The sequence below is a fragment of the Mixophyes fleayi genome, chromosome 4 (genome assembly GCF_038048845.1).
Source record: "Mixophyes fleayi isolate aMixFle1 chromosome 4, aMixFle1.hap1, whole genome shotgun sequence".
In the NCBI taxonomy this organism is placed as follows: Eukaryota; Metazoa; Chordata; class Amphibia; order Anura; family Limnodynastidae; genus Mixophyes; species Mixophyes fleayi.
The window spans coordinates 149,890,771-149,912,911 of NC_134405.1; the positions used below are offsets into that span (position 1 = coordinate 149,890,771).

At 38.1% G+C, this 22,141-nt stretch overlaps 1 protein-coding gene across 3 annotated transcripts in view; it reads left to right on the forward strand.

Moving 5' to 3' along the window:
- TAF3 (TATA-box binding protein associated factor 3) overlaps positions 1-21,149 on the forward strand; it is a 91,056-nt gene extending 69,907 nt beyond the window's left edge. For 2 of the 3 annotated variants that reach the window (XM_075208600.1, XM_075208602.1), the window contains exons 3-7: positions 768-2,542; positions 7,600-7,685; positions 17,396-17,648; positions 18,816-18,922; positions 20,034-21,149. In XM_075208600.1, the coding sequence (XP_075064701.1) occupies positions 768-2,542; positions 7,600-7,685; positions 17,396-17,648; positions 18,816-18,922; positions 20,034-20,145 (2,333 nt within the window). In that variant the 3' untranslated portion in view covers positions 20,146-21,149. The remainder of the gene's footprint in view (positions 1-767; positions 2,543-7,599; positions 7,686-17,395; positions 17,649-18,815; positions 18,923-20,033) is intronic. The other variant, XM_075208601.1, reaches the window with a different exon arrangement.
- The last annotated feature ends 992 nt before the right edge of the window (positions 21,150-22,141 follow it).

Here is a 22,141-nt window from a genome sequence, read left to right on the forward strand (position 1 = left end):
AGTCTTAGGACTTGGTGATAATCTTGATATGTAAAAACACCGATTAGTAAGAGGCGTGTGTACTTTTTTCCCCCCACATGACTGTGTGCATGTGTGTGTATATGTGTGTATATATATATATATGTGTGTGTATATATGTATATGTATGTGTGTGTGTGTGTATATATATATAGATATAGATAGATAGATATATACACATATATTGTAGTCTGTTTTTTTGCGGGTTTTTTTTTTAACTATATGCGTTATTTGCAAACTATTCTACTTACAAATACATCATATCAAGTGTGTTCCGCAGAAACGTTTGCTAGCCAGGTGGCATTCAAAAGTAGCATGGTGGGGGGCGGTTGTTATACTTTGCAATAATATTGAAACATTTTGGAGGCTATTGCCCACACTTGCCAGGACTGGTCAGACTGGTGGTCAGTGGTCTGACACACAATGCTGGCTGTAGTGCGCAGATAGTGCTTGTTCTAATAGGAGAAACAATGCTTTATTCTATTATAATAGGACTCTGTTGGGCTCAATGAGCAAGGTGGCAAGTAAAAACAGCTGGGTGCAGCATCCGGGAAAAAGGTGCTGGGGAGAACATGGATATCATTGTTATGTACATTTTCAGATCCAATGTTGTGTGTTCTGCTTGTCATAAAACAATAACATACCGGTTTGATCCTGCAAGTAATATTTTACTTTTTCTATGTTTTCTTTCATCTACTTTTTCTTTTGGATCCGCCCACTGTAATACAACTTTACTTACCTTTTTACAGAGGAAGAAGAGGAGCAAGTACCCACTGATGGTGGGACATCTGCAGAAGCTATGCAAGTTCCTCTTGAAGAAGAAGGAGAGATGGAAGATGATGAAACTGTTAATGATGAAAACTATTTAAGTAAAAGACCGCTGGACAGTCCAGAAACCTTAGATCTGCCTTTTGCAAAACGACAAAGATTAGCCAATATTAAAGGAGAGATTTTGGATGGAACATTGGAACCACGTGAACCACTTAGTTCAATAAATGCTCAAAAGGTTCCTCCTATTCTTTCACCCACTCACATACAGGATAATTCTGACTTGTCCTTTTCTTCTTCAGAACCAATAATGCTGTCTCCTGTTTTAAAGCCTCAGACACCCTCTTCCAAGCCATCAGAATCTAAAGCATTGATCTCCAAAACAAAATCAAAAGGTTCACCAGGGCAAAAACCAAAATCTCTCAAATCCACACCACTGGCTACAGTTCATGGCAGCCCTATTCAGTCACCTAAAAGTGGACCTAAAGAGAAAAAGTCTGGACGTGCCAAAAGTCCTAAAAGCCCCAAAAGTCCAAAAGCACCTGCATCTAATACTCAGCCAACTATAAAATTGGAAACTCCAAGCAGTATACCCATAGTTGCATTAAGTGACAAAATTGTAAGGGAAAACATACAAATAAAACAAAATCCATCACCACAGGATTCTGAAAAATTAAACACAGAAAGTCCATCCAAGAAACCATCAGTGACTGATAATACCATTGAAGATTCAATAGATGCTGTAATTGCCCGAGCTTGTGCTGAACAAGAACCTGATCCATTTGAATTTCCCTCAGGTTCAGAATCTGAGGGTGAAGTTTTTACTAGTCCCAAAAGACTTACTATAGCAGAACCAGCTACTCCTAAGGTTTCAGCTACTAACAGCAGTATTGGCAAGGCTTGTAGCACCCCACTGCCTGCTTCAGGTGGCACATCTAGCTCTGATATTTCATGGACGATGGATGACTCAATAAATGAGGTGATCCGAAAGGTCAACCAAGAAACTCCACCAAATATGCCGATCAGTCAACCATGCTTCTCTTCTCCTTCTGCCTCTCCTCCTACTCCAGAACCACTTGTTAAAGCCTATGAGGACAAGGTGAAAATAACTTCTCCAGTAGAGTTGAAGAAAAAAACAAAGAAAGATTTGAAAACAAAGATAAAGAAAAAGGACAAGGAAAAACAGAAGGACAAAGACCGAAGCAAGGATAAAAACAAAGATAAAAACAAGGAAAAGGACAAAGATAAAGATGGTGGCAAAGATTCAAAACTTCAGTGGAAGGACTCTGCCAGAGATGATGATACTGAGATGCACAGGTTTATGTTAAAAAATGTAAATGACTCTGACCAAAAACCAAAGCAAAAAGAGAGTAGTGGTAAGAAAGAGAAAGAAAAACATAAAAAGAAAGATAAGGGGAAGAAGGATAAAGATAAAAAAGAGAAAGGTAAAGACAAAAACAAAGAAGAAAAGCTGAAAGCTGTGCCATCAACTCCTGTATTAACACCTAAAGAAATTTCACTGCCAATGATAAGTACTCCAAATGCAGTAAGACTACCCTCTTTGTTGCCTTCCTTGTCACCACTACTTCCAGAAAAGGTAGCTGAGGAGAGAGAGAAACCTAAAGAGAAGGACAAGAAAAAGGAAAAGAAAGAGAAGAAGAAAAAGAAAGACAAAGAGAAAGTGAAGGAGAAAGAGAAGGAGAGAAAAGAAAAGGACAAGAAAGACAAAGATAAGGAAAAACATAAGCATGACAAAGTAAGTATTTCAACGTTCATTGTCTTTTATATATCATGCACTTGTCCAAGCTTCATACAGCAGACTGTAGAGTCACTTGCAAATAATTATTTGTACAATTTCACCTAAATATACAATCCGAATTGTGAAACTAGTGTATTTTTCTTGTTGTCGGAGTCTTGGCTTTATTAAGATTTAGAAAAGAGTGAGAAATTGATAAAAGCAATAACAGATTAAATTGACAGGCCTGCCCACTAGCCATCAGAAAGCCCCTTTTTAAGAAGATAAACTGTAAAGCTTCCTAGCACAAAGGATTCCCATGCTGAATTAAATTGTATAGCGAATAGCTAATAAGTGTTTCTTAAATCCATCTCTCTCCTGCAAGTCAGGGTTTTTAACTTGTTCCCCTTTAAATTGCAAGTATGTTTCCATAGCTTTTTGTTGCTGTTCTATGGTTTTGGGAGCAATATGGAGTTAAAGCTTTATCAGTTGGTGCCCCGAGGTATGTGGCAAAGGAGCTAAATCCATGAAGATTAGCAAAAAAATGCAGCACATGGCAGTAAAGGGTTTATAAGACTACCAGTATTAGTTCAGGTGAAAGGAGGGTTGCTTATACATAAAACTAGACAAATCCACTCACAATGTATTTACAAAATGGTGTTGTATTGCAATGCTTTGCCTTTATGGTGATATGGGAAGCTTAAAAATGAAACAACTCCCAGCCAGGTTTTTAGAGTTCCCAAAGGGCCAGTTGTCCATTTAGCTCAAAATGTTAAGATTTCACTTGCGAAAGAAAAAAGAAGCACTGGAATAAACAGCTAAAATTAAAAATACAGCTCATGATAAATTAATATTATAGCCAAGCAATGATTGGATCTTAATGAAAATGGAGATAAAACATTAACACAGCAGCAGTGCTAATGAAAATGTAAATTTAGATTTTTGTTTTGCTGAAATGATTACATTGTCTTTCTTTTTCCAATATCCCATTCACTACCAGAGGACCAAACCGTGCCCTGCTGAGTAAATGTTGCAACTCTGTTTTTGCAGTAAGCAGATAATAACAGGAGCCTTCTCCAGCTTTTGTTCATCTTGATAGGGTATATATTTTTTGTAGTGTGCCCGTTTCACTATGCAAAGCAAAGCTGTGCAATGAAATAATGTTTTCATAAAAAAAAAAGTTTTACTACAAAATAATTGCATATAAGAGGGAGTATGTCATTGGGTGTGTAATGTAAAATGTAATGAGGACCTCTGTTAGGTCTGTTGCCCTAAACCGGCTACAATATTAGACCAGTTGCCAAGTCATGTGTAATATTATGCTAGTTGGCTCTATATTGCAGTGAGTGTGGCCAGAAAACCTCTGCGATGCACAGTAAAAAAAAAAAAAAAACAGCCCAAATCCATTGATTCATGCATGTTAGTAAATGCTGTCTAGAGATTACCACTATCATTCTATGTGGTGGTCCTAAAAGACATGCCAGAAGAGAGCCCGTGGCAGCTGTATTTGGTCCATCTTTGGCCACCTGTCTGTAGCAAACTTAGACATTGATCCTAGTTCCAGTAAAGATAGCAAAAATAATTTGAATTGAATTGTTATGTATGCTTCTTAATGTTCTGTCATTCAAAGCACCCTTGCCCACACGCACCCTCATTTACGTCCTCCTTACACAGGGTGCAGTAGCGCTATGTAAAATGATTTGCAAAATGTTTGTATATTTGTTTTAAAACGTTAAGTAGATTAAATCTATATTGTTTGTCCCAGGGTCCTATGCTGCTTTACCTGCTCCCGACTGCTGGGAATGCAAGAGAACTGCATTGGGAGCATAAACCCTGCAGGAGCAAGTAGCTGAAAGGGGTCCAAAATTGCTTCCCCTCATGAGGATCAGAGAACAGCAGCTCTGAGACCCCTTTCCTGCAGCTCTGGATGTATTCTAATAGAGCCTGATGTGGTGTAATGCCCATCAGTTCCAGGTACTGGCAAATGAGCCTGGTAGTGGCAGCAACTATTCTCCTTCAAGGGGGGGCATCCTACTAATGCACAGTTAGCATTTAGAATTGGCGATTGGCAGTAGAACCAGTAGGAATGATCATTAACGACTAGATAACAATAAAGAGTGTTCCTACTCAAGTAGGCACAACTGTGTTGGGGCATTGAAGAAAGTTACTAAGTGGAGAAAGCTACTTGTATTGCAAAAAGCCACCACAAAATGGGGATTGATCTTGGCTAAGGGGTGCAGATTGAGTTGGTTACCCCCTTCACCCAGAATCAAGCTGTTTTCTACAGGAGGTGGTGCAACAGCAACGTTAAGCTCTGAGGAAAAGCTGTAGCTGCCACACCATCCAGACTACCTAGTGAGGTCTTCACTCTTGGAAAAGTCAATGTCCCCTAGCAACAAAGAGGATATTTTTTCTTGTTAAGACTGGTCATGTGGGGTTGCCTGGTGATGGTCTTCTCCCTAGTAAGAAACCAACTCCAGTGTTGAATAATGATGACGACTGGGCCCATTCTGCTAGACACTGGTAACCCTTGATATTACAGACGTGTCCCAGCCCCCCTGTAGAGTGATCCTACCTTGTAGATAGAGAGTTGAGCCCATAGGAGGGAGTCTATGGAGCTTTTTGATCAATTTAATTAAGGAATGAGGTGCCAAGCTGGAAGCTACATTTCAGGGATAGACGTGGACTGTGTGAACTGGCATAGAGGGCTGATGGACAGGATAGCCAGGAAGGTAGAAAGGGAGAGGTCTTTCAGGGAACAAGTTCAACTTGTGATCCAACTGAGCTTTTGCATGCAACTATTTTCAGCTGCCCTTAAAATCCCTCTAGTTGGACACCGGAAGAATGGACCGAATACTAACATGACTGCCACACAAATTTGTCCTTGCCTGTCAGGACATCTGGACCTTTATATGTATTCTAATGGTTGTCAGCGGTTTGGGCATCCCACTGCTTGTGCGCCCTTCAAGTTCTTTGCATATCATTATGGGACCTTTTCTTTGCGTTGCAATAGACATAGTAGGTCCTCTGCCTAGTAGATCAGGGAAACGGGTACATTCTCCCCAAGATAGATAGAATCAGAGTTTTGGGAAAAGGGAGCCAGTCTCCCAGATCAGTTAGAGAATCTTATTGGGCTTGCAGAAGCTCAGACCAAGATGAAGACTTGGTCTGGTCACAGCAAACACACTAGCATTATTGAGGTAGACAAATTGGTGCCCACATGTCCAACAAGCTCTAGGCTGCCTGGACTGGACCATACGCAATTTAATACCTGACACTACATCAATATGGGGTGTCATTTGATAGTGATGTTAGGCATCTGGGAATCCACCATATATAGACATGCTGAAGGCATACCATAAGTAGCCACTGTTTTCTGTAAGGGCGGTGTACATTTAGTGTGTTGGGGCAAGCGACTTGGTACAAATAGAGGACCACAGCACTGATTTTAAGTGCTCTCTTTTGATTCACAGTTAAGTAGGAACGTCCTTAGTGATGCACCACGTGGAAACTGATGACTAAAGGCCAATTGGGCATCCTGCTTACTGGATCTTGCTTCATCTGAGAGAGTATATGCAGGGAGGTTTAAGAGATGCTGGAGCTAGGCCTTATCCAAGGCATCTCACCCTCCATGGTCAGCCTACACTATGTGGATCCTCAGGAAGGACAAGTCAATGCGTTTTTGCGTAGACTAGCATCTTTTTTTGCATCGTTTGTTGAACATTGTGTTTGTGTCTGATGCTTATCCTCTGCCCCACATTGATGGGGGTTTTTTAGATGCGTTGGCAGAAGCAAAGTAAATTTCCACTCTAGAGTTGAGTAACAGGTTTTGGCAGATGCTACAGACCCCAGGGGCTCAAGAATTGTCAGCATTTGTCATCCTATTTGGTTTGTATGATTTTAAAGGTGCTGATTTAAAGACCTGGCCACCTTCCACAAACAAGGAATGTCTCACATCAACATGGATATATTGTCCCAAAAGGAGTCGGCTACCCTGGGACCAGGAAATAATTTGCCGAAAAATTAGCTACTGGTAACCTTAATCACCTCAAGTTAACACACTGCCCACTGTACAGCAGTCCTGTGGCTAGGGAAGCCTGGTATTGGCAATGACTGTTTTCCTGCAACTGGGGGCACCATGGTGATGTATAGTATGGTAGCCAGGTAGCAGTAAGATTGGTGGTCAGATTATTATTTATGTATACAGTGCCACTAATTCCGCAGCACTGTACAGAGAACTCACATTAGTCCCTGCCTTATTGAGTGTGGGAGGAAAGCGGAGCACCCAGAGGAAACCCACGCAAACATGGGGAGAACATACAAACTCCTCACAGATAAGGCCATGGTCGGGAATTGCAGTGAGGCAGGAGTGCTAACCACTTAGCCACCGCAGAAATGATGAGTTAATGACAATAGGAGTAACTTCCAAGACAAATCTGTAAAACCAACTCCTTGATAGAGTGACAATTAAACCATCCTGTCACATATGCCCAAAAATGAAAAGGCTTATTTTAAATCTCTGTTGTAAAAATTAGCTATTCATTCAAGTGAAAGTCATAAATGGGTACTCTCTACTGACATCTGTTGTACAACCTCAGCTTTTTCTGACTGACCTGTCAAAATATCCTTTACTTAATAGTATAGACAGAGATCAAGTTTAGTTAAAAATCAGAACAAAACATTTCCAATATCCTATACATGATGTAAAGGACTTTTAAGTATCGACTAAACTCAATTAAAGCAATTGCTGCTCACCATAATAGTACTACAGTTGTTAACATAGTGCTAATACAGTATTAATAATAATCTGTTTTTCGATGTGCACTGCTTAAAATGAATGAATAGGCATATTTGTTTTTAAGGGAACCAGAGGTCCATGAGTGATTGCTACATGGAATCTTCTACCCATATATATATATAGAATTGGATGTGAATAAATTGGTATGTTTTGTAATCACATAAACCAGGCCATGTTTAGCAGCCTGGGCTATAGATCTGGTGAAAAGATTTGAGTAATCATAATAGTGGATTTTTATAACTAACTTTACCTTTCATCTAATCAAAGCATTTTGTTTAAGCAGGCGAAAGTGGAGTTATCGATTCCAGCCCCTTCACCTGTAATACCACGGTTGACACTGCGGGTTGGAGCAGGCCAAGACACAATGTAAGTTGTTACTAATATTGTTATCCTGATTTTGTGATAAACCATAATTAGCCTTTTGGTTCTGACTTAATATGCCATGTTTGTTACAGTGGTTGTCTAATCATTACATAGTGCAGATTATTATGGCAAGTGCATCAAATGTCTTGTTCATGCTTTATTTTGGTGGAGGGTGGGGCTAACAAATCCTAGTAATAGTTACTTTTTGTCAGAGGTAGCTATAATATGGGCACGGTCATTCTGAAAGTTAATTTGAAGGTGCTTTGCTTATGGCGTTTTACCACATATAATAAAATCTAACCTCTAAGTAGAGATGAGGGATGTTACTGTGACATTTCAAGTGAATTAAATTTCATGGCAGTTTACCATAGGCGCCATGTCCCAGTGATAGTCGTAGAGTTCTGATTTTGCTTAACCATTCTGTGGAATGGCCATTCCCCACTGACTGTCAGTTCAATCTGTTCGGTGTTGTGGTTTAAATTCTGGGCAGGCTAAAAATGGTAAGGAAAATTGCAAGCAGAATACTAAAACCAAATTTTGCTGGTGAACCATGCGAAATTTCGTAGCCAATGTAGAAATTAGGCTACTAATCCACAAAGCAGTTTTTTACATTTTATTTCCTAATCTCTACCTCTGTGTGGTCATATCCCAAATGTCTCATATCAGCCAGAGGTTTTTATATTTTAACTATATCTACACTGCTTACTTTTTGTCCCATAAAAGGACTCGTTTTATGAAGGCTTCAAGAACAAGTTCATAATCTGATTATCCCACTTAAAATAGCAGCATTTGCCAACATGCAAAGTCCAAGGCTGCCAAATTACTATTTCAGGGAAATTTACCGGTTTCAATTCTAATATAATTAGACCTAATTTGGTCCCTAAATAAATAAAAGGTCAGTCTACAAATTAAGTTTATCTCTATGCGCAGTTTCCATAAATTGTTTTTTAATGTTTTGTTTTTTTTCACAGATCTTATCCATAATGGTGTTAGTTGATTAGGATTTAAAATATTTAAGATTGTTTCTTAATGTATTTGAACAATGCATTACAGAATTTTCTCTGCAGTGTTATCAAGTCACTGATCACTAATTGAGTTAATGTCAGTAGGTGATTAAGATATGGTATCTACTGGACACTGATGTACTTAAGTAGCATATAAATTTCACATCAAACCTAATGCAAAATAAGTGTTTACAAAGCCAGTCTAAATTATTGACCGTAACTTCCTAAGCAAGGGATAGGCAAACTGTGGCATTGCTAGGTGTTAAAATTGACCACAAAATGCATCCAGTTTGTTCAGGACATGGTGAATATTGCAGTTGGAGTGAAAACGTTTGCAATGCCTCTGCTTTTTCACCACTTACACATAATTTGTTTTTTTCCCTTAATGTAAATCATTAGTTTCCACATTTTGGTGTACTTTAGGTCAAGTATACCAGAAGAGTAATTTTTTTATTAATGAAAAACCGATGTGAATTCAAGGTGAGCCCTCTAGTAAGGTATACACTCTATTTTATATATAGTGTGTTAGATACTCTACTAAAGTGCTGCTCTGTTTACATATAGTTGATGTATTCACTTTGCAGCATGGCTCCCAACGCTTCATCTGCATGGTAGCAAGAGATCAGCAAATTCCCAGCACAAATAGCCTTATACATTCTATATACTACTACTCATTAATTTACTGTGTAGATGCCTCATGCCCAGTGGCAGCTTTCTGTTCTGTAAAGTTCAGTGTAAGTTCACATCACCTTTCTTGGCACAAGCCTGCTCATTTAAGTAGCAAACACCTTATTGTTTTTATGCAGAAAGAGAATAGGGATCATTAAAGTGCCCTCTATGGGCATATCCAAATTGTTTGTCCTTAACCCTGGCTCTTTCTGTTTGTTAGGGTGAGGATGGGTGGCTTTATATTGACTTGTCAAGCTGTTGGTTTGCAATCCAGGCCAAGCATCTCATGACCCAATCCATTTACTTCACTGTTTTGTGGTGGGGAAACAGGTAAAGGAATCCTGCTGAAAATCCCTACTTCTGCACGTTTTTATGAATAAAGCCAGTGTCTGCAGCGGTTAGGGCAGCGTGACCAAATCCTCCAGAAAACGTAATGCTAGCAGCTTGGAGCTATTGTGGGACACAGCTGTGGGCGGTGTTGGTTACTCTGCTAGCAATTGCTCATTCAGCAAAAGCCTATGAAGGAGAACCAGTAGTGGAATTAATTCAAGAGGAAGAAATGATACTGCAGGGAGAGGAATGTAGAAGGGTAAACCACTGTTTGGGAAAAGTTAAACAATAGAGAGCTGGCAGTGACAGTCTGTGTTTATTGCTGTGCTAATGGGCCTCCAAATTATTTTACAATGTGGAATTTAGTGGTTTATTACTCAGAAATGAAAACTGTTAACAGCTGGATAGCTGCATTAAAGACTGTTGAGTGACTATATAAAGCAAAAATGGTAGCGATGTACAGAGCATAGAATGAGTGCATCTTAACCCATTAATATAATTGCTTTATATATGGTGCAGGCTATAAATCTGTGTCTTTAATTGACAAGATGGCCAATGATATAAGAATTCATTGAACACTCATTTCTGCATTGAATTTTATGATAAAGTTTGTACAACTAGAAACAGCAGACAGAAATAGGTTAAAGATTCGTCATCATCACCCTTTATTTATATAGCGCCACTAATTCCGCAGCGCTGTACTGAGAACTCACTCACATCAGTCCCTGCCCAATTGGGGCTTACAATCTAAATTCCTTAACACACACACACAGACAGACAAAGACACAGACTAGGGTCACTTTTGTTAGCAGCCAGTTAACCTACCAGTATGTTTTTGGAGTGTGGGAGGAAAGCGGAGCACCCGGAGGAAACCCACGCAAACACGGGGAGAACATACAAACTCCACACAGATAAGGCCATAGTCGTGAATTGAACTAATGACCCCAGTGCTGTAAGGCAGAATTGCTAACCACTAAGCCACAGTGGAACAATTTTAAGATGTTATTAATGTAGCTCAATCAAGAAAGAAAATGACATAGGAATTTAATAGCTGGCAGGTCATGGCCATGTGGTCTTCCTGAAGAAATATTTCACATGTAGTATAAAAGTTTGTACCATACAGCATATACCAGTCATTTGCCTATCCTTGTGTGTTGTTAGTGGCAATAAAAGTTTAGGGTAATGTGTTACGTTGAATGTAGCCATCTGCAAATGCAACATTTTCTAATGTGGTCATTATACGAAAGATGGAGTCAAATATATAAATAATCTCTAATATCCTTGTAAATAATGTCTGTACTAAGTGACTTCTGATGTTGTCACTTCAGTGTTCATTAGGACAGCTTGTGTTTTAGAAGTAATATTGCACCCACTGTAAATTAGTACAGGTATGAGAAGTCACCTAGAAGCACCAGTGATTTAACATACCAACTTTTGCCCTCACATTATACCAATGCCCCCACAGTGTACCGACCAGTGTCTCATACTGTGGGGAAATTGTTTAGTATATATGAGCCAGTGCCCTAAGAGCACAAACACCAGTGTTCCCGCATATCATGCTCATTTCCAAATCTTTTTTTTTTTTTTTTTTTAAGTACATAATTAAGAATCCTATAGTCCTTGCGACGTCTTAGAAATTGATAAATCTAGCAAACATCTTTTTGTTGAATAAATTATGATTAAGTAAAATATGTTAACATGGAGAAGCCATGTGTAAGAAAAAGTAAGTACACCCTTACTGCTTCCTTATCACTAAAGGAAGTAATTTGAGCCAGATGCTGCTAATCAAATGCGCGTCATCATTAAGTGCTACCTCCTCTATATAAAAACTCGACTTATGGTGCTTGTCTCGGGCATTCAGAGTCGATGCCAAGCCAAGGGGAAAATGCTTCTCCAATGATCTCTGTATGGAATGGTTTATAAAGTCATTTTTAAACAAGTTTGAAATCAATCATTGTACAGAGTGAGATTATTTTTTAATGGTGGAGTACATTGAAGACAGTTGCAGATCTTCCCAGGAGTGGGGTCCCAGCAAATTCACCCCAAGGTCGGATTAAATGATGCTCCAAGAAATCGCACTGGATCCATATCTACATTTGGGTATCTGTAGGCCCATATCAACATGGTAAAATAAAAACCGTATGACTTGGGTTACAAAGCTGCATCTGAGTTAACACTTTCAAAACCAAAAAGTTGAGTAGTTCAATTTTTATTGCACAACACCATGTTTGGTGAAAACCACGCACATTGTATCAACACAAGACCCTGATACAAACTTTCAAGCATAGTAGTAGATGGGTGAAGATTTGGGATTGTTTTGTAGCCACAGGGCATGGACGCCTGCAGTCATTGAGTCAACCACAAACTCCTCTAAACTAGATAGTTATGTCCTAATATGTAAATAAAGAAAAGTGGTTCCCATGTGATTGGAGAGAAAACATGCTATGTGAAAGGACTATTTTGCCAAGAGAGAGCTAGTGTAGAAATATTTCCTTAAATTTTATGATCATTAAATTCTCTGAAAGGCCACTCTCTTGGAGCTGGTACTATGCTAAAGCTGACATCAGCAATCCTGATGCCAAACCTGTCTTCTGTCTGTTTGTTCTATATAACGATCATCTTTCTCTTGTCACTGAAAAGGAACACAAAACTTGCCTCTTTCATAATCTGTAATCAGATGTAAGAGTTATATTTATCAATCTTGCAACAAAAGGAAATATAGAAGTGTTGCCTATATCAACCAGTCATATTCGAACGACCATTTAACTAGTACATTTTACAAAATGATAGAATCTGATTGGTTGCTATGGGCAACGTGGTTCGTAAAAAACATTGTTAATCACTCAAATCAGTCCCTGCCCCAGTGGTGCTTACAATCTATATTCCTTAACTTACGGACACACACATACTGTGTTTATTTTCATCAGAAACTAATTAATCTACCAGTATGAAAACCAACTGGCTTCAATGTAAAAAGCATAGTTTCTATACCATGACACTTTGTTACATTGAAACCGGTAGGTTTTAAGTATAACCCTTATACTTAGCACCCTCTTAGCATTGAGTGTTTCATTGAAGAGCGCTTCTGAATCCATTTCTAAATGGCAGCTTATGTGTCACTGCTGTTCACATGAGTTGTGCAGTCAGGAAGTTGTCCAATTATGTTTTGGGATGTGTGTGTACACACACACACACATACATACCCCCTTAAATGGGTCGGACAAAATGATTTACACCCTTCAAAAGTAGTTGGAAATAATTAGATTCCAAGCAGATGATTCAACTTCACTTTAGAACTGAACTCATCTGTGGTAAGTAGCAGGTGCCTGCAATATAAAAATCACTCATAAAACAGTAGAATGTGTCCTTTTCTCTATTCAAGCTTGTATACTGTCAGTGTACTGCAATGAGCATGGAGTAAAGAAAAGGCCAGAGAATTGTCTGAGGTGGTCAGACAGAAGAATATCCATGTTTTGCTACAATTTTAAGGCTACAAATCAATCTGCAGAGACCTTGATGTTCCCATTTCCACTGTACATAATGTTATTAGAGATTTAAGGCCCACGGCACTGTAGCCAACCTCCCTGGAATGAGGAAAATTGATAGAAGATTGCAACAGAGGATTGTTTGTGTTAGGAAGTTAAAGTGCTTCCCCTCGATTCAATCAGACTGACCTTCAGACACAAGGTATGCTTAAACTCGCACCACCTGTCACCAATACAATGAAAGCGTTACATGGTAAAAGGGCCAGGAGGGCCAAAACATATCTGAACAATCCAAATTCCTTCTGGGAGTATGTCTTGAGGACAGATGAGACCAAATGAAAGCTTTTTGGTAAAGCATATCATACCTATGTTTACAGAAAGCAAAATTAAAAGAACACTTTCCCTATAGTTAAACATGGAAGTCTTTCAGGGAAGTTTTGGGGTTGCCGTGCTGCTTCTTGCACTGGATGGTTTTGAATATGAGCATGACATCATGAAATCTGGAGATTACCAGGCCATTTTGGAGCACACAGTTGAATCCAGGGTCAGAAGGTTGAGAAGGCAGCCTTCAAATGTGGGAGAACTGGATTCGTTTGCACAACAAGAGTGGACCAATCTACCAGTAGAGGTGTACGAAAGCTCATCCATGGCTATCGGCAGCATGGTGGCTAAGTGGTTAGCACTTCTGCCTTACAGCACTGGTGTCATGAGTTCAATTCCTGACAATGGCTTTATCTGTGAAGAGTTTGCATGTTCTCCCCGTGTTTATGCAGGTTTCCTCCGGGTGCTCTGGTTTCCTCCTACACTCCAAAAACATACTGGTAGGTTAATTGGCTGCTAACAAATTGGCCCTAGTCTGTCTCTGTGTGTATATGTTAGGAAAATTAGACTGTAAGCTCCAATGGGGCAGGGACTGATGTGAATGAGTTATTTTTTATAATTATTATTATTATTATTATTATTATTATTATTATTATTTAATAATAATATTTATTTTTATTATTAATCACACTCAGTAGCCACTTTATAAGGTACACTTTTCCCCCCAAAAAATGATCATGGCATGTATTGAACAAGGTACTGAAAACATTCTTTAGAGTTTCTCTGCCCATGGTGACATGATGGCATCACGCATTTGCTGCAGATTTGTCGGCTACACAGCCATGCTGTGAATATCACATTCTCACCAGATCTGAATCCAAAGTGCTCTATTTGAGATCTGGTGACTGTGGAGGTCATTGAAGTACACTTGAGATGACATGTGCTCGATATCCTTCTGGAAGTAACCATTAGAAGATGGGTAGACTGTGGCCAGAAAGGAATGCACAGGGTAAGCTGTGGCATTTAACAATGCTCAATTGTTATTAAGGAGCCTAATGTGTGACGCAGAAATTCTCTACAACATTACACCACCAGCTTGCACCATTGACACAAGGCAGGATGGATGTATGAATTGATGTTTACGCCAAATTCTGACCCTACCATCAAGGTGGCATGTCACAGCAGAAAGATTTGTCAGACCAGGCAACGTTTTTTTCAATCGTCAATTGTCCAGATTTGGGGAGTCTGTGTTCACGGTAGCCAGCGTTTCCCATTCTTGGTTGTCAGGAGTGGAACCCAGTATGGTCGTCTGCTGCTGTAGCCCATGTACTTTAAGATTTGACATGCTGTGGGTTCAGAGATGCTGTTCAGCATACCACTGTAACACATGGTTATTTGAATTACTGTCACCTTTTTCTCAGCTGAACCACTCTGGACATACCTCTGATCTCTCTCACTAAACAGGCATTTTTTTCCTGCAGAACATTCTCTGTAAACTCTAGGGACTGTTGTGTGTGAAAATCCCAAGAGACCTGCCCTTTCTGAGATACTCCCAACACCCACGTCTGGTACCAACAATCATTACATGGTCAAAATCACTTGGATCATTTCTAGTGTTTGGTCTAAACATCAACTAGACCTCTTGACCAAGCTGGAATGCATTGAGTTGCTGCCACTTTATTGCCTGAATAAGTATTTGCATTAACATGCAAGTATATTTAATTAAGTGGTCACTGAATGTGTATGTGTAAATTAATATTATACGCTATAACAAAGCTCTCTGGCACTGCTACATAGGGGCAGACAAATGCAGGGGGTACACTGTTTTACTAGTTCGTAATGCAACTGGGTGCATTATGGAGAGTGCAATTTTTGCCTAAAGAAACAAAGGTAGAGGATTAAGGAATTTTATATTGTTTAAGCATAGTCTATGAACTTTTATGAAATACATTGCTACTGAACTTTTGTGACATTCTGATACAGATATCAACATGGATGTATTTTTATGTATGTTGGGTTTTGTTTTTTTTACATGCTATAACATTATTGTAAATGTTCGGGGAAGTGTAGATACAGGTTTGAAGTATATATTCAACTTCAGGGAACTATTCTTGACACTACTAAGGAAGTTCACAGGAAACATTTTAACTGCTGAGGTTAGTGTTTATATGTTTGTCTTTCTGCCTGCCAGATATTCCTGGTTGTAGAATTGTTTGAGGAAGGAAGTATTGAATTAGCAAATATTTGTAATGTCTTTAATGTAAGAAGCTGAAAAAGTTGGAAACCCCTTCATCTTGGAGATAAAAGTTTTCGGCACTAAAATGAGCCTCTATTAATGTTAATTTGGTTAGTTCCCACATGTTAACTTGCTGACTCCAGTGTGCATGTAGGATGCTGGTATCTACACAGTATATGTGTGTATGTAGAAATATATAGGTGTGTGTATAAAAATAGTGTATGTAATGTATATGTGTGTGTGTGTGTGTGTGTGTGTGTGTATGTGTATATATATATATATATATATATATATGTGTATATATATTTAGTATAATAATAATTCTCATTTACAAGTGAATGACTAATCAATAGAACTGTGTTCGTGTAGGCATTGTTGGTGCAACAAATACTATCTTAGAATATCAAATACTATGTAGCAATATATAGTCTAATGTGTAAAAAGTATATACAATCTTCCACGTGGTGCAGAACTAGTCACAACATTCTTATCTTGTGGGGCTGAAAAAAAACCCCATAATGGCTTCATCGTTGTGTTACTAACTCCAGCCCAGACTTAGAGTACACCCCTTACATATAATTTATTATAAGTATTCAGAGTAATTGGGAGACTAGGAGATTTCAAACCTGTATGTAGAAGTGTTTTAAGCAGATGTTGCACAACCTCAAACCATTATTTTAAAAATGATTTACATGTAACAAGTTATTAATTGAACTTAAAGGTCTCTGAACAAAAAGGAGTGTGGGTTTGTGTAACTCTAGGAGTAAGATGTGTGTGTTGCTCACTGGTAAAGAGGGATGGAGATGTTTGTTAATGGAATTGGTCATGTTGTTGTCAAAATAATTAGTGGTACAAGTCACCTATGCCATGTTTAGTCTTATTTCACTGGGCTGTTATTGCCTAATTTATCCATCTATATATAAGCCGCTTTGAAAAGGATTTGTCAAAACCAACTTGAAACCAGTCTGTGGTTGAATTAAAAGTTAAAAGCAATCTACATTAAAAACTGCTGCAAAATATGTGCAAAAGTTGCACCTCAATATGAAATAAGACTGCTACTCATTGGTCAATACCAAACAGTGAATACAATTATGCTTTGAATTATTTTCACACACAGTTCATGTTTTATTAACGGGTGTTTGCTGTGTGTGTTTGTTTTTTAGCTTAGTAGATTGGGTCCTTTTGAAATATATTATAGGTTTTTTTTAGTAATGAGAACTACATTACTTTTTACCATTTGATGCTGTTATTTCTGTGCAATATTTGCCTCTGAATACCCTTTTAAAGGGTTTCACCACACTGCGTAATCCTAGTTAGGTTTTTCATGTAAACATTTGTGAACGTTTTAGTTTCATTATAGTTTACTGCTGTCTACTTTGGACTTTGTTTCAGAACCTTGCACCCTGTCCCTGACTCATCTTACTAACAGTTGTGTTGCTATGAACCAGCTTGCATAGCAGTCGTTAGAGTCTGAATGCCATTTAATGGACTGTTTTGTGCTTCTTACAACTGGTTTCCCTTGTCATACAGGGTAGTCTACCACATGGCCTACAGGCTTCTTTCACAATTATAATTCAATTGACCTCTTGAATCTGGTTACTTTTCTACAACACCTGTCCAGGTATGGAAATAAAATTGTTTTGTGTTTTTTTCCCTCCACCTATCTAGAGTCATCAGCAAGGTTGTATCTGCTCCAGATGCTAAGGTGGCTCCTCCACCATCCTTGCCAAAATCGCCTCCACCAACCCCATCTCCCGCACCCGCGCCAGTACTTGTTGTTCCGCCTCCTGTGCAGCCACCTCCTGTTCCAGCAGCAGCATCATCAGCTCCAAATCCAGCTCCTGCTACCCCTGGACCAAACACTGGCAACTCTAAAACGCCTTATAGAAGTGTTGTCACAGAGACTGTCAGCACTTACGTGGTGAGTTCATTTAATTCATTTACTCTTTTCTTTTCTTTTTTTTTTTTTATTAGTAAATCCCATTCACAGTGTTTGCAGGACTCCTTAATTTCATGGAAATAAAGTATTTAAAATAAAATTTGTATTTGGGTGCTGCTGTTGAAAAATAGGGGATTTATCTTTTAATATTGAGTTACATTACATCAAATTATTTTAACTTTTTTACTATCAACTTTGGAAGAATAGTATTGTAATATACAAAGAAAAAAGGTATGCGAGACAATGTTTCTGGTGTCTTTATGCTGTTTTAGATTGACCATGTTTTTGCTGTAACTAAAATCTTCCCCCTTTTTTTTTTTTTTTTATTTTCATTAAGGTTTTCTAGAATTCACCCTATTGTAACAATAAGGGAAATCATGTTTGTGGCAATCAAAGCAATGACTCCATTTAGTGCAGTTACTCAACTATACAGAATGAATGTGACTGTTTTTGCAGTTTCGTTTCACTTGTGCTTCAATTCAAAGTGAAAGATGTCATAAAGTAAATGGAAAGTTACTCAGTAACAACATTTTATACCCTTGATCTTATCAGCAAGTTGAATAGTGTGTGTTTGGCTAATAAGTAAAAATGCAAAGTAAATCTCCTACAGAATAGTGTATATTTTAATTGCAGAAAATTGTGAGGTGTTGTCTGATGTATGCTACTAGACTTGAAACTGTAGAAATATTGCTCTAGTGTAACTGTTTTGCTGCAGTGTAGCATATGTATTTCTGTCTTTACTGTTTGTGCAAGAAAAATCCTGCTGGATGAGCAGTCCGTTTAAAATTTGTTAACAAAAATTGTTTACCTACCGGTAATTCTCCTATCATCTTTTACCTGCTTCCACCTTCCAGAAGTAGTTTGTGGCGTAGAGGCATTTCTTCCTGACCAATAGTTTAAGAACCAGCTTTGATTGCCAAACTTTTTCTTTAATGGGAGTATGCATTAAGTTCACAGTATGTTACTAGAAAAATGTAACTCGCCGTTAGTTGTCCCCCCCCCCCCCCCCCCCCCAGCTAGTTAGTTGGCCGTCCCCATTCCCCCCCCCCCCCAGCTAGCTGGTGGCCGTCCCCATCCCCCTCCAGCTAGTTTAGCTATTTGCTATGGAGGTGATTTTCTGTATTATAGATTTTTTTGTTTTGCTTCCAGATCCGTGATGAATGGGGTAATCAAATATGGATCTGTCCAGGATGCAATAAACCTGATGATGGGAGTCCAATGATTGGGTGTGATGGATGTGATGACTGGTATCATTGGTAAGTTGGGCACCTCTTACACAGCAAATCATTATTTACACTGTGACTTGAAGAGCGACTCTTTAGGAAGATTTTGCATTATTTTTAGTTTTATTATTCATAATACCCTTTTATTTATATAGCTTCGACATATAAGGCAGCTCTTTACAGACAATATTTTAATCATTTACATCAGTCCCTGTTTCAGAGGAGTTTACACTGTAGATTCTCTAAACGCACACACTAACATTATCGGTATGCGTTTGGGCTACAGGAGGAGTCTGGAGCACCTGGAGGAAACCCACACAAACACTGGGAGAACATGCAAATTCCACACAGGCAGTGCTCTGTTCTTCATAGAACCCATGAGCCGAGCGCTGTGAGGCAGCAATGCTAACCACTGTGACACTGTTGGCCTAATATATATCACATTTACCAGTTTGAAGAAATGTGCTTGGCTAATTTGATATTAAGCAGAACTACAGCCATTTAGATTATTTAATTGCACTTGAATATTCTGCAATAAAAATCATTAGTAATGCACATTCTTCAAGCAGTAAGTGGTAAATGCAGAAATGATTCAGGGTCTCTTGTTAAGGCTTGCCATTTATAAACATTGTGCATATTCTACACCTTTTAAATTTACTGATAATGACAAATGAGCTAAGAGGCTTTGTTTATCTGCCATGTGCATAAACTAAGTAATACTGATTGACAGGAGACTTGCAGAGATTGACCAGAGATCAGCAATGTTACCTACCACTTTAACATTGTACTGCACCATCTGCTTTTTGTGACTCTCAAGAAAATTTGCAATATAATAATGTAAAAGCTTAAGAATATAATTCTTCTTAAGTGTCATGTATACTATTAACCATAATGTGTTTTGTTTTGTTTGGGGTTTTTTTAAGTGGACTTTATGCTGAAAAAAAAATATTGTGGAGTTGTATAAAGTGCAATACAGACATACCATGCATAATCCCTTATTCCTTGTGCACAATTTATGCACTTATTTAAAGGAGAGAAAAATACTATGTTACAGGGGATCTATTTTTCTTTTGACATCCTGTGTGTGAATATCAATTTACTATGCTTATACCTTATTTTTTGCATTTGTTTCCTTTTTTTTTAGGCCTTGCGTGGGATTAGTTGCAGAACCAGAAGAAGAACAGTGGTTTTGTACAAAGTGTGACAGCAAGAAGAAAGATAAAAAGCACAAAAAAAGGAAGCACAAAGCTCATTGAGACTTACAGTGATGGGTCCTGGCTTCATTTATCTGTGCTGCTTCTAATGGAGGAATTTGGGACTTAGCCATGCTTTCATCTCTGTGGACTGCATTGTCGGACAAGCAAGTAGTAGGCCTTACCAGAGGACACCTCAGCCACAACATTATGGATGTGAACAGAGAGTGTATTGCGACTTCCTCCTTTTTCCAAAAACAGCACTCTCTTCCTGTATAATAGATGTATTTTCGTCTATACGAGTTGAACTTGTAACCTATTCAATGAATCCGTACAAGCTGTAAAATGTAGTGAATTATTTTAAAAAGACTTTTGAAGGGACTGTGCCCATTTTGCTTTTGACATCTTTGCTGTACTTGATGATCATAAGGAAAGCCGTTCTTTACCAATATATGTGTCAAGTACATATTTTGTTATAAAAATATACAAATCTTTTTCATTTTCCTTTTTGTGCTAATATAAATAAATGACTTCTGGCTTTGTGAAATATATATATATATTTTTAAAGAAATGTTTCTATTATATCCACTTATTTCCTAGCATTTTCCATTGATATTTGTAATATATTTTAGATTTGTTTTGGTCTTATTATTTTTTTTTTTTAACCATATGTCTAAACCTGGTGTTGCATGTACTTGGCATATATTGGTTATTCAGTCCCTTAGGTTTTGAACTTAATTGGGTTGCAGATTCCCAATTGTACCATGCAAGAGAAGTGTATTTCTGTGTAAATTCAACCTTTTATGTCAGGCATGTCCAACCTGCGGCCCTCCAGATGTTGTGAAACTACAAGCCCCAGCATGCTTTGCCAGTAGACAACCAGTTGATAGCTGGAAGGGCATGCTGGGACTTGTAGTTTCACAACATCTGGAGGGCCGCAGGTTGGACAGGCCTGCTTTATGTGCTGTTGTGTCAGCTGGTTTTACATTGCAGCTTAAAACAGCATATTTGTTAATCTTTCATCTGAAAGTCTGTTTTGTATATATTAAAGGTGTGTCGGAAATCTAGCTTCTGCCTTAACTTTTTTTCGATACTGGGTTGTCATAGAAACGATTGAAAAACATTTTGCTAGCAACCCCCAATTTAAACAAATGTTGATAATATAGAATTAGATTGGCGTACAAAGAATAACAGTATAGGCAACCTTACATACTCCATACAATGCCTTATCAATGCCTATAATTCCTTGCCAGCCTACTTGATAGTGGACTGACCTCATAACTGAATATCATCTCCACCAAAGACCATCTTCAGAAGTCCAGAGTACTTGAAATAGGTTGCCTTTGTGATAATGTACCCTTAGTACAAAGACTTTAGAAGTCATTGATGCTTACATAATTCTCATGTGACGGCTTATGATGTTATATGAAGTTATAATTTATCAATATATTATAATGGTCTCTTATGACTTATATTTTGACTTATAGTTATTTGACTCAATGTATTGGTAAAGAGCAGTTTAGCTCATGCTAGACAATTTACAATATTGCTATGTAGAGATATAATATAATATGTAAAATAGATGCTTGCAACCTATGGTTGTTGCTTGCTGAAAGTTTGAGTTCAATGCCAGTTGGAGAGACAGGTTTCTTACCTATGCTATAATACTGCAGTATATTAAATTCTTCTTATACATATTAGCAACTTTCTGACAGATGCAAATGAATAATCCGTTAATGCTGTTTTCTACATGTGTGTTTCACCCACTAATAATTATGTTTAATCAAAAGAAAATTTCTATTTGGAATTAAGTGTTTGATAGGGACACATGGATACACTAAATGCATATTTTGTATTTGTCAATGTTAAATCATTTTACAGAAGATTCTGAGGAAAGCCAAACAAAATGTGTAGATTGCATATCAAAATGAATATAAATAGGGACCTTAGTGTTAAAATCATAATGTTTACAGGAATTTGAATTACAGATTGAGTGTGCACTAGAATCAAAAGAAAGCTGCAATTTATATACGGGAAACAAATCTTGTAAGAAAAAAAA